This window comes from Centruroides sculpturatus, unplaced genomic scaffold (genome assembly GCF_000671375.1).
Source record: "Centruroides sculpturatus isolate CEXI.00-Female unplaced genomic scaffold, Cexi_2.0 scaffold597, whole genome shotgun sequence".
NCBI lineage: Eukaryota > Metazoa > Arthropoda > Arachnida > Scorpiones > Buthidae > Centruroides > Centruroides sculpturatus.
The window spans coordinates 50,097-62,553 of NW_019384690.1; the positions used below are offsets into that span (position 1 = coordinate 50,097).

Below are 12,457 nucleotides of genomic sequence, written 5' to 3' on the forward strand. Positions count from 1 at the left end.
AAAACCGACAAAGCTTTACCAACCCACGGTCAAAGAAGCAAGAATAGGAAAGCAAGCGGCACCATCGCCACGATTACAATTAGGGAAACAAACCGTTTACCGCCAAAAAATGAAATTACCTGCGGCAGTTGAATGGTGTGAAAACGGTTGTATAAAAATGCCGTGATTGCCCCGACGATAATACCACCGAAAACCGAGGTGTTTAAGGAACGAATACCTAGGTTAGATCCAACTAGATTTTTGAGCGAAGCCGCGTCGCGACCACCCGCTTCAAAAAGAACGCGGTAGCCGACCAGTTGTTTTTCTTGGTCAACCACCTCATCAATGAAAATGGACTGCAAACTTGAAAAAATTAAAAAACCGATGATAGCCGCAAAAACTCCGACACCAGCTTCGTCGGTAAAAGCGACTACGATCGCCGCCGCGAATAAAATCGGCATGGCGGCAAAAATAGGGTCGCCGAGCATTTGAATGAACTGTCCGAACTTAACGCCCGCGTTAGTGGCATCGGCAACTCCGCCTTTAGCTTGGGTAGCAATTGTTGCACCCACACCGAGAAACAAACCCGCGATGGCCATGACGGAAATAGGCAGCATAAAAGAACCGGAAATTTTGGAGAGAAATTTTCGGAAATTACCTTTTTTTTGCTGACCGTTTAAAACGACCTGGGACGGTTTTTTTCTGCGGTGAAATAATTTGGAGATTAGAGTGTGAATTTCTTCCACCTACCGTTTCTAAAAACTTTCTCCGAGTTTGCTGACAAACTGGGAGCAACCAAATTATAGCACCCCAAAAATTCAAAAAATGCCGGCTGAAATTGTTTCCAATTTAGTACTTTTGACCGGTTTTTTCAAGCAAAAAATGCAGCCTAACCACTCTTTTTGAAACCGGAAATGGTAAATAGACCGGGAAAAGCGCGGTTGGAAGTGCCACGCGCACCGTTGATGGTTAATCCCATGCCCGCGTCAAATTCGCCTTTTCGGTGCTCGGGTCATCAATGGTGGGCTTGATTCCTGCCACCGCTAGTTGATCTAGCAAACTAACCACTTGGTTGCAATTGCCAGTTGGACTCGGTGGTTTACCGGATCAAATGATGTTTTCTTCGAGCTGGCTAGACCTTGAAATCAATCGGATAGGTGGAATAGTTTTGGAACTTATTTGTCAAGACAGGTTTTTCACCCGCGCTGATTAATTAAGTTAATCTACCCAGTTAGAAGCCCAAAATGACGTTACAGGTTAGCTAACAACGCCACGCCAATGATGATTAAAACGAGCGCAAAAAAAATCGGACTAAAAAGTTTAACCCGCTCCCAAGCCGGCAAGTACATGCCAGTTTGACCGTATTGGGCGCTGGGTCGATGGTAAGTTTGCCGGTAGCGCTCAAGCTGCATCTTTTTGTAGCGCTCGGCCCTGCGGTGAGCGCTAGGCAAAAAAAGCAAACAAGCTAGCCCGAGTAAGATAAATATTACTCCCAAAGCAATCAAAACGCCCGGCTCAACCGAACCAAAAATTTTCCAACTAGCCGCTTTTAAAAACACCACCTAATTTTAACCAAGGTCGCCTAGGTTTTCATCAAACCAGCCTGGTAAAGTTTTTGAAAATAACCGGGTTTTTTAACCAGTTCGCTAAAAGTCCCGACTTGCACGAGACCTTTGTCATGAGCTAAAACCAAAATTTGGTCCACGTTTTGAATTGTTGACAAGCGGTGTGCAATGATAATGCTCGTTCGGCCGGCGGCTAGTTGATTTAGTTGAGCTTGGATCTGTCTTTCTACGATGTTATCCAGGGCGCTGGTCGCTTCGTCTAAGATAATTAAATCGGGGTTTTTAAGTAGCATGCGGGCGATCAAAATCCGCTGCTTTTGTCCGCCCGAAAGAATGAAGCCTTTTTCGCCCACGATCGTTTCGTACTGGGCCGGTAAAGAAGCGATAAAATTGGCCAGATTAGCTTTTTCGGCGGCGGTTTCAATCTCGCTTGGACTAGCGTCAAAACTGCCGTAAGTTATGTTTTGGGCGATCGTGCCGTTAAAAATTTCTGGTTCCTGCTCAATGTAACCAACCCGACTAAGGTAGCTCTTGAGGTCAACTTTCCTTAAATCGTGGCCATTAATCAAAATCCGTCCGCGCTGGGGATCGTAAAAACGAAGTAAGAGTTTTGAAATCGTCGTCTTGCCCGCCCCGGTCGTGCCGACTAACGCGTAACTTTTGTTGCGTTTGAAGCGAAAAGAAAAGTTTTCCAAGATGTATTTTTCCGCTTTGTAAGCGAAGCAGACGTTTTCAAAAACGATGTCCTTTTCGATTCGTCTCACTTTGTGGGGGCGATCCGGGACGACAATCTCGCTTTTTTGCTCAAGCAGCGACTCGAGACGCTGAATGGAGATCGTAGTTGAAGCCAGGCGACCGAGCACGCCGATGGTCTGAAAAATCGGAAAAATCAGCGTGTTGGTCGAAAGAACAAAAGGCACGAACTTAGTCGCTATCTCACTCGGTTTAATTAGTCCAAACGTAATGAAAATGATTCCGGCGACAACCGCGATGATGTTAATGCTGCTAATGGCAGTCATAAAAATTCCGAACGTCAAACTTTCGCGCTGGTCGACCGAACGACCAACCCGGTTGTACTCGCGGTGCAAATCGTTAAAGTAGTTGATTTCGTAATCTTCCGAAGCGTTGGCTTTGATTAGGCGCACCACGTTCAGACGATCGAGCGCTTTGGCGTTAACGTTGGTGTAAGTCTTGCGTAGTTTGCGGTACCAACGCCGCAAAATTCCGAAAGTTAGTCCCGCCACGAGCAAAATCAAAACCACCGTCACAAAAATCACCAACGTCAGCCTTCATTCAATCAACACCATCACAATTGAAGAGCCGATGAAAGTCGCGATTGAACTGAGAAACAAAACCGGGATTTCTTTCGAGTTTTCGGCCACGATGCTAGTGTCATTGATAACCTTCGTGATAATTTCACCCGACGGATGCTTTTCGTAGTAAGCAATGTCTAATCCGAGCAAATGGCCGAGTACTTGATTGCGGTAGCCAATCTCAATCCGACGGGCCAAGAAGTTGGCCGTTAGGCGCCGGAGGTACATCGCTAGCCCAAGACCGATGATTAAACTAAAAACAACCGCGCTAAAAATTCCGACTGTTTTCCAGGTAAAACTTTGACTTTCAAGCAACATGTTAACCGCCTTAGGAATGAAGACAGTAATCGCTGAACCAAGCAAAGTAAAAACGACCATAAATGTGAAAAGTTTCCAGTGGATCCGGTAGTAACTGCCGAGACTTTTTCAAAACGTAACCGTGCGAATTTGGTGTTTAGTTGGTCGCATAAATACTTTTTTAATTATACAAACAGCGTCTGAAGTTGGGTTATTTTGCCGGCGTTTTTTCTGAGACGACGCGTTTAACGTTGTTCTCGCCGACGTCTCAAAGCCGGTTTTTTAAACTGCACGGAACGTCTTAAATCTTTCAAAAAAAACCCGAAATTAAGCGGCAAAAAACGAGTTTTTTGGGTTAAGAATTGGTATAATTTTGTTGCCTAAAAATAGGTCTTTAATTTTTAGGCTAGAGAGTTATCCGTGGCGAAAGTAATCGCAAAAAACCCCTTAGCAAGGTGAAATTTTGACTTGCTTGACACTTACCAAGCCGGACTAGTTTTAGAGGGTTGGGAGGTTAAGTCAATTCGTCAAAAAAACGTTGACTTGCGCGGGTCATACTGCATATTTAGGAAACACGAACTTTTTGTGGCTAACATGCACGTTGACCGTTACATGAACGCCGAAGGAAACGAAAAACGCGACCGTAAACTGCTGCTTAAAAAACAGGAGTTACGCAAGTTGGCGCTTGGTCAAAAAATGCGTGGTCTAACGATCGTGCCGGTAACTCTGACGCTTTCACCCCGCGGACTAGTCAAACTGACGATCGCGCTCGGTCGGGGCAAAAGCAAAGTTGATAAACGAGAAAAAATTAAGGAGCGCGATCAAATCCGCCAAAACCGCCAGTATTATTAAGCGGGGATGTAGTGGTTTTGACATGGTCAGTAAAAGTGGTTAAGGCAGTGGTCTGCAAACCTTAAGGCGCTAGGTTTTTATAAACGGAAACGAAAAATCTACCGAGCAACTTGCCCAAGAAGTATTTCTTGCTAAAGCGGCTCAAACAAATAACTCTCTAGCTTTTGCTTAGTTAATTGCTAGCAAGCCGACGGTGGTTTCCCGTCCCCGTCTGGTTTGTCAACTAACGGGAATATACTAGTGAGAGCCAACTTAACGCTAGCGAATTTAAGTTGGATCGATTGGTCAACTTTGGTTACGATTTACGACTAGTCGATTAACTCCAATCGTAACTAAACTGTAGAGTTAGCCACCCGAACTGTTCGTGGACCCGGGTTCGATTCCCGGCATCTCCACCATACGTTGCTTTTCAACACCCCAAATTTGCTAAACTTTAACTATGAAAGAGAAAGTTCTTTCCCGAAAAAGTAAAATTTACGCCACGTTTCAATTCGTGACTTTCATTTCCTACTTTGTAATGGGAATGACTTTTTTGTTGATTCTAACTTTGCCGGGCGAACTGTTAGTCGGCGGGACGACCGACATTAGTATCACCGAGATGCGTTACGGCTGGATTGAACTGCTGAAGGAAATTTTAACCTTCCGACTTTCTAACCCGGGCGGACTGACGGTTTCGGTGCTCGTTTACATTTCGTTCGGTTTAGTTTTGTCTTCCTGGATAATCGGCCTCCAAATCGTTCGCACGAGCGAACGAGGGCTGTTTGACCAACTCTTTTTGCTGTTCGTTTTTGTACCGCTTTTATCAAACATTCTCTGCTTGTTAGCCCAGTTTTCCAGCGACTCGCTTGAAATTTCTTACACCGTTAGCAAGGAAGAGCGGCAAAAAGAGTTTGATCACTACTACGATGCGATTAGTCGTCAGAAAGAACGCGAAATTAAAGACTTAAGAAAACGACTCTACAACCTTAAAAAACGTTAGGTTAACTTAGGAAAGGAATTAACATGGCAAGAGAAGGCATTATTCTCAAGTGCACCGAAACTGGTCAAGAAACTTACATTACCACCAAAAACAAAAAACTCCACCCCGAGCGATTTGAGGTGCGTAAGTACAACCCCAAAGTTCGCCGCTACACTTTGTACCGCGAAAAGAAGTAGGGCGTTTTGGTCGACCAAACTTTAATGATTGAAAAATTTTTCCAGCGCCAAAAACTGGACGTAATTGTTTCGTTTAGCTACCAAACTAGACTCTGACTGAGCCAAATTAGCACTTCGGCCGGACTCAGTTTCATTGAGGCTCAAAAACACACGCTTTTTGTTGACGGACGTTACTTTCAACACGCCCAGGCCGAGGCTAAAAACGCCGACGTCAAACTTTGAACGAGCCAGGCAATCTTCAGTTTTTGCCAGGCCGCTCGTTACCAGCGAATCGGCATTGAAAGGGAGTACGCCACTTTCGCCGAAATCGAAAAAATTAAGGCTTGGTTTCCGAGCGCTAAAATCGTGCCAATCTCGGCCCAAAAACTCCGGATCGTTAAAACGACCCGCGAAATTAAACTGATCCGCCGGGCGGCGTTGATTGCTTTGCAAGCGCTTGAAAAACTTAAACCCCACATTAAAGCCGGGGTGAGCGAAAAAGAACTGGACGCCAAACTGGAGTTTTTTCTCCGGCAAGGTCAAGCCGACAAAAGTTCCTTTGACGCCATCATCGCCTCGGGACCGCGCTCGGCGTTGCCCCACGGCCGAGCCAGCCAGCGAGTGCTGGCCGAAGGCGAGTTTGTGACGATTGATTTTGGCGCTCTTTACCAAGGATACGCGTGCGATATCACGCGCAATTTTCACGTTGGTAAAGTGACTAACCCTGAACTTTTGCGAATTGAAAAAGTGGTCCGCGAAGCCCAGAGCCAAGGCATCCAAGCTGTCAAGCCCGGCGTTAAAACGAGCGCGATTGACAAAATTTGCCGAGATTACATCACCGAACAAGGCTATGGCAAGTACTTTGTCCACTCGACTGGTCACGGACTAGGCATTGACGTCCACGAACTTCCTTACGTATCTAACCAGTCGGCCCAAGAGACTGAACTTAAACCGGGCATGGTCATCACGGTCGAGCCAGGCATTTACATTCCTAACCTAGGCGGAGTCAGAATCGAGGACGACGTTTTAGTAACTCCGGGCGGCCACCAAGTTCTCTCGCGCAGTTAGTTTATAATTTCTGTTAACCATGATAAATGTCAACACTTTTAAACCCGGGCTAACTTTTCAAGACGGAAACGAAATTTACGTGGTCCTGGAGTCGCAACACTCTAAACAAGGGCGGGGCCAAGCCAACGTGAAAGCGAAAGTCAAAAACTTGCGAACCGGCGCGGTGGTTATCAAAACTTTCGGAGGCGGAGAAAAAATCACGCCGGCTCACATTAGCAAAAAAAACGTTAACTTTCTCTACCGCGAGGGCGACTTTGTGATCGTGATGACCCAGGACACCTTTGAGCAAATTTCTCTCCCAGTCGAGCAAATCAGTTGGGAGTTAAATTTCATTAAACCGGAAATGGCGATGGAACTGAGAATGTTTGGCAGTGAGGTGCTCGGTCTGGAACTGCCTGCTCACGTAGAATTAGAAGTGATCGAGGCTCCCGACGCGGTTAAGGGCAACACCCAGAGCAATCCCCAGAAGAAAGTCATTTTGGAAACTAACTACGAGTTAGAAACGCCGATGTTCATTAAAACCGGGGAAAAAGTGGTTGTTTCAACCCTGACTGGTAAGTACGTGGGGAAAGGCAAGTAGAGTGCACCAGTTTTTTCCCGTTGACTACTCGGTTGGCCAGCAGTATTTTGTCGAAACAACCGCTTTTTACCAAGCGGTGCGCCACGTTTTTGAGTACTACAAAGAAGCTAAACTAATCGATGTTGAGGTTAAAATCTCCCAGCCCAGCAAAAGTTTGTGGTTGGAATTAAAAGTTGAAGTTCCCCGTCAAGCCCAGCTTTGTCCGATTATTCAAACGCTGGAAGAAGAGTTAGATGATTTGTGCTCCAGCTTAATCGACGGCAAAGCAACCAACGTTAAAATTGACGTGGTTGAAAGGTAAGCGTGGCCACTCAAAAACTGATCGACGAACTCGCGATTAAAACGCTCAAAGTTAACGGCGTGGCGGCGGTGAACCGGGCTAACTCGGGTCACCCCGGGATCGTGCTCGGCGCGGCGCCGATTATCCACACGCTCTTTAGTCGCCATCTCAAGTTTGACGCTAGCGATCCGACTTGAATTAACCGCGATCGCTTTGTGCTTTCGGCTGGTCATGGCTCGGCGCTCCTTTATGCCCAGCTGAGACTGATGGGTCTTGTGTCCGAAAAGGAGCTCAAAAAATTCCGCCAACTAGGTAGTCTAACGCCTGGTCATCCCGAACACGGTTTGACGCTCGGCGTGGAAGCTACCACCGGTCCGCTCGGGCAAGGCATTGCCGTCGGAGTCGGTCTAGCTATCGCTGAGGCTCACTTAGCGGCCCGCTTTAAAGAAATTAGCCACCACACCTACGTACTTTGCGGCGACGGCGATCTCCAAGAGGGCGTGGCGATGGAAGCTCTTTCGCTGGCCGGTCACCAAAAATTAGGGCGACTGATCGTGATCCACGATTCTAACGACGTTCAACTTGACACGCACGTCCAAGACGTTTTCAGCGAAAACTTAGCCCAGCGCATGACCGCGATTGGTTTTCAGTACTTACGCGTTGAAACCAACCAAGTCGATCAAATCGACCAGGCACTTCAAAAGGCCCAGGCCAGCGATCGTCCCAGTTTTATCGAAGTTAAAACAATCATTGGTCACGGCGCCAAATTAGCCGGCACGCCCCGCGTGCACGGCGCTCCGCTCGGCGATGATTTTCAAAGCGTTAAGGAAAGTCTCGACTGAAACTTAGGAGAGTTTGACGTGCCCGAGTTAGTCGCCAAATTCTACCGCGATAAAGTGCTTAAACGCGGCCAAAAAGCGCGCGCTAAGTTTAAAGTCTCGCCCCGGCTAGCCCAGTTTTTAAAAACGGCTGTGCCCCGGCAAATTAACGTACCGATCGAGCCTAACCTGGCGACCCGGGCTAGTTCGGGCCGGGTGATCGGGTTTTTAAACGAAACGCTGCCCAACTGAATCGGCGGATCGGCCGACTTAACTAGTTCAACCCAAGCCCGCGGCGGTGATGGCGATTTTAAACCTTCGCACCGACAAGGACGTAATATTTTGTTCGGCGTCAGAGAGTTTGCCATGGCAGCAATCGCCAACGGCTTAGCACTCCACAGCGTCTTAAGACCGTTTGTGAGCACTTTCTTTGTCTTTAGCGACTACTTTAAGCCGGCTCTGCGTCTAGCAGCTTTGATGCAGCTCCCGGTCATCTACGTCTTAACCCACGACTCGGTGCAAGTCGGCGAAGACGGGCCGACCCATCAGCCGGTTGAACAGCTGGCGATGCTGCGCGCGACGCCGAACGTGAATGTATTTCGACCGGCGGACGAAAAAGAAGTTCGCGGAGCTTACCAAGCGGCTTTAGCGAGCCAAACTAGGCCGAGCGTAATCGTTTTAACCCGTCAAAAAATTATTTCTTTACCAGCCACCAGCCAAGCCAAAGTTAAAAGGGGGGCTTACCTAGTTAAGGCCGGGCAAAAGCCGTGGACGCTCGTGGCTAGCGGCAGCGAGCTAGTGCTCGCTTACCAAATTAGTCAAACGTTAAACTTGAACTGCGTTTCGCTCGTTAACGCCGCCAATGCCAAAGTTAATTGAAACACCGACCAAGCCATTTCGATCGAAGCAGCCAGCACCTACGGCATGCAAAAATGGGCCCGTTACAACCTTGGCATTGACCGCTTTGGAGCTTCGGGACCGGGTCAAAAAGTTTACGATCACCTCGGTTTTAGTCTCAAAAAACTGACCGATCGGGTCGCCAAAATTATCCAAAGTCACGATGCCAAAAAGTAAACTCACCCGCGGTCAGCGCCTGCAAATCGTCCAGTTTCTCTACCGCTCTGAACTCTTTGACCAATCGCCCAACTGCGGCCAAGGTTTTGAAAGCGGCCAACTTGACGCGCAAAGTTTAGCCGCGCTGGACCAGATATGTGCGTCTTACCAAGCCTTAAAAAACTTGGTTGAAAAACATTTGGCCGAGCGCTGAACTTGGGAACGGATCGCTCCGCTTGAGAGAGCAATTTTAATCTTCGGAACTTACGAACTTGGTGTTAACCACGCCGCGCTCGTAATTAACGAACTAGTCGAACTGACTAAACAACTAATCCCCAGCGCTGCCTACCAGTACATCCACTCGGTTTTAGATAAAATTAATGGTGAGCATGTCAAAAACAAAGGCCGTGCGCCAAAAACTTAAAAAACTCGCCGTCTGAAAAGAGTACTGCCGGCGGTTTAACCACGCGCAAATGCGACTAATTTTTACCAAAACTGCGCTCATTTTTGACCCCAGTTTGCCGGTTGATTTTTGCTTAGCCGGCGAAAAGTCGTTGCTTGAGACGCCCGTTGGACCTAACATGTTTCTAGCCGCCTTTGCCAAACTGGCCCAGGTCATACCCGGCCAAATTAACTGACAAGCTTGGAGTTACTTTCTTTGGCACGTCTACCAAATGTCAACTTTTTACCGCGATCGGCGGCAAAACCAACCCAACATCTACAGCGCCAAGACTTACCTGGCGGCTAACCGTCAAAAACGGCGCCACTACGCAGATTGACTCGACTCGCTTGACTGTTATAGCCCAGCCTATAACCAGCAAGTGCGGGCCGTTTTAAAGGAGCTGACCTAGTGAAGTTGGTTGATTACTTGGTCAGCCAAGGTTACCAAGTTGAGCGGGCTCAAAAACTGATCCAGGCCGGACAAGTTTACGTGAACCACCAGGTGGAAATTTGACCCGGGCAAGCGGTTAAAAGCAGCGATAAAATTCATGTCAAACTGCGACCGCGCTGGGTTTCGCGCGGAGCCGAAAAACTAATCGGAGCGCTGGCGGTTTGAAAACTGGATTTCCAAGCTAAAAACGTTTTGGACATCGGTGCCAGTACGGGCGGTTTTACCCAAGTCGCCCTGGCCCAGGGAGCCCAGCGCGTCTGGGCGCTTGACGTTGGCACTAACCAACTTGACTACTCGATCCGCCAAGATCCGCGCGTGGTCGTGATGGAGAAGAAAAACGCTAAAAACTTGGATCCAAGTTGGTTTGACATGAGCATTGACATCGTCACTTGCGACTTGTCTTTCATTAGTCTGGCCAGTGTGCTTGGAGCGATCCGGGCGGTTTTAAAGTCTGGTGCAACGCTAATCGCGCTCGTTAAACCTCAGTTTGAAGCCCGCCGCGAAGCGGTTGAGCCAGGCGGTTTTGTGTCCGCCGACAAGCACCCCGCCATTCTTGATAAAGTGCTTAGTTCAGCTCAAAAACACGGCTTTAAACTGCGCGATCTTTTGCCTTCCGGTCTGCCGGGTAAAAAAGCCGGTAACACCGAGTACTTTGCTTGGTGGGAGGTTAACTAATGAACCGCCACGACTTTCCGATCCTAAAAGATTTAGTTTACCTAGATTCGGCCGCGGCGGCGCTCAAACCACGGGTCGTTTATGAAAAACTAGCGCATTTTTACGAGCGTTATCCGCTCAACGTCCATAACTCCGATTCGCCGCTCGGACTGGAAGTAGTTCACCAAATCGAGCAACTGCGCCTAGAATTAGGCCAGCTGATTGAGGCTCAGCCGAGCGAAATTATTTTCACGAGTAGCACGACCGATAGTTTAAACAAAATCGCCCGCATGCTTGAACCGCTCGTCAAGTCAGGCGACCAAATTTTGCTCTCTTACTACAACCACGCTTCGCAAGTTACCCCTTGACTAGAACTGGCCCGTCGGCGCCAAGCTAAGGTAGTTTACGCTCAAAACTTAGACCAAACGATTAATTCCCGCACCAAAATCATCGCTTACGCCCAGCTCAACAACACGCTCGCTTGACCAACTGACGTGGGTAAGATTTGAAAAAAAGCCCAGCGCGTCAAGGCCTGAGTGGTCAACGACGTGGCCCAAGCGATCGCTCATGAGCCAGTCACGCTTAAGCACGCCCACGTGTTAGCCTTCTCGTCCAACAAGCTTTACGGACCGGCTGGCATCGGCGTTTTAGCCGTTCAAAATGACTTGCTGAGTCAACTTCAGCCCGTCACTTTCGGCGGCGGATCGACTAAAATGGTCAGCGGTCAAACTTGGCAGCCAACCCGCGGGATTAGCCGTTATGAGCCCGGTACACCCGACCACTTTGGTTTGTTGGCTTTTCGCGTTGCGCTGGATTACTTTCTCAAAAACCGCGACTTTAAAGCCGAGCAAAAACTGGCTCGTTACGCCTACGATCAGCTCAGCAGCTTGCCCGGCCTAACTATTTATAGTCAACCCGAAGACGTAATTTGCCTTTTCAACTACCAAAAATTTAACGCCCACGACGTGGTCAGCTACTTAGCCCGCCGCAACATCATTTTACGGGGCGGGAACCACTGCGCGCCGCTAGCGGCGGGAGCTCACCAAGTCAGCAGCGCAATCCGGCTTTCAATCGGCGGCTACAACGACCAGAGCGACATTGACCAGCTTGTAGACGCGCTTAAAGAAGGTGGTGACTTTTTAGATGAACTCGTATAACGATCCGGCCCAGCGGAGAAAAATTTTGATGGACCGCTACCTTCAGCCGCGCTGACAAGGAACTTTGCCGGGCGTGGCTGGGCGCACTTACCAAGCTGAGCACTGCGCCGATCAAATTACTTTAACCATCCAAACCGAGAATGGCCAAGTTAAGGCCGCTCTTTTTAGCGGACACGGCTGCGTCGTCGCGATCGCTAGCACCGACTTAGTGCTTGAAAAAATGCGCGGGTTAAAGATCAGCGATGCGTGCGAGTGGTTAGAAAACTACCGCCGAATGATTGAGCTTTTGCCTTACCAGAGCGCAAAACTTGGGCCAGCTAACGTGCTTGCTAAGGTTGGTCAGCACAAAAATCGGCAAGGTTGTGGACTGCTAATTTACCAAGCTTTACACGAGTCGCTGGGCTGCTAGTTTTTCAGGCCCAGGCGTTATAATGTTGGTAAAATGACGCGCCTTTCTTCCCAACAAAATTTACTCTATAAAAACGTTGTTTTGAGAGTGTTAGTTTTTTTGCCTTTTGTCGTAATCGGCAACTGCCCTTTTGTGGTAATTTGGGGTCAGTTTGAAATGCGTCAGTTGGAACTTTTTAACCTTTACTTGGGGCTCGGGTTTTTAATCGTCAACTTTTTGGACCTCAGTCTAATCCAACTTTTAAAACGTTCGCGCCACGGCCTGGCGCGCTGGTTTTTTATCCACAAATTTATCCCTTGGGATAACTCGGCTGGTCTAGCTCACCTGGCCGTCAGCCGTCAAAACAAGTTTCTCGTGCGCAACTGCAGTTTCTTTTCCCTGCCGCTTTGAACGCCGCTGGTGACTT

General features: G+C 48.3%; 3 protein-coding genes across 3 annotated transcripts; 2 read left to right on the plus strand and 1 right to left on the minus strand.

Annotated features, from left to right (window-relative positions):
- Positions 1-1,561: 1,561 nt before the first annotated feature.
- Positions 1,562-4,591, minus strand: LOC111627147 (ABC transporter B family member 10-like). The gene is made up of 2 exons (XM_023370716.1): positions 4,518-4,591; positions 1,562-2,831 (listed from the first exon to the last, which is right to left on the minus strand). The coding sequence occupies exons 1-2, from the start codon at positions 4,589-4,591 to the stop codon at positions 1,562-1,564; spliced, it is 1,344 nt and encodes a 447-aa protein (XP_023226484.1).
- Positions 4,592-5,008: 417 nt separating this feature from the next.
- Positions 5,009-6,208, plus strand: LOC111627148 (uncharacterized peptidase YqhT-like). Its single transcript, XM_023370717.1, has 2 exons — positions 5,009-5,104; positions 5,393-6,208. The coding sequence occupies exons 1-2, from the start codon at positions 5,009-5,011 to the stop codon at positions 6,206-6,208; spliced, it is 912 nt and encodes a 303-aa protein (XP_023226485.1).
- A 19-nt stretch (positions 6,209-6,227) lies between these two features.
- LOC111627149 (transketolase-like) lies at positions 6,228-8,765 on the plus strand. Its single transcript, XM_023370718.1, is given in 3 exon segments — positions 6,228-6,743; positions 7,086-7,936; positions 8,138-8,765. Coding segments are annotated over 3 exon segments (1,995 nt in total).
- The last annotated feature ends 3,692 nt before the right edge of the window (positions 8,766-12,457 follow it).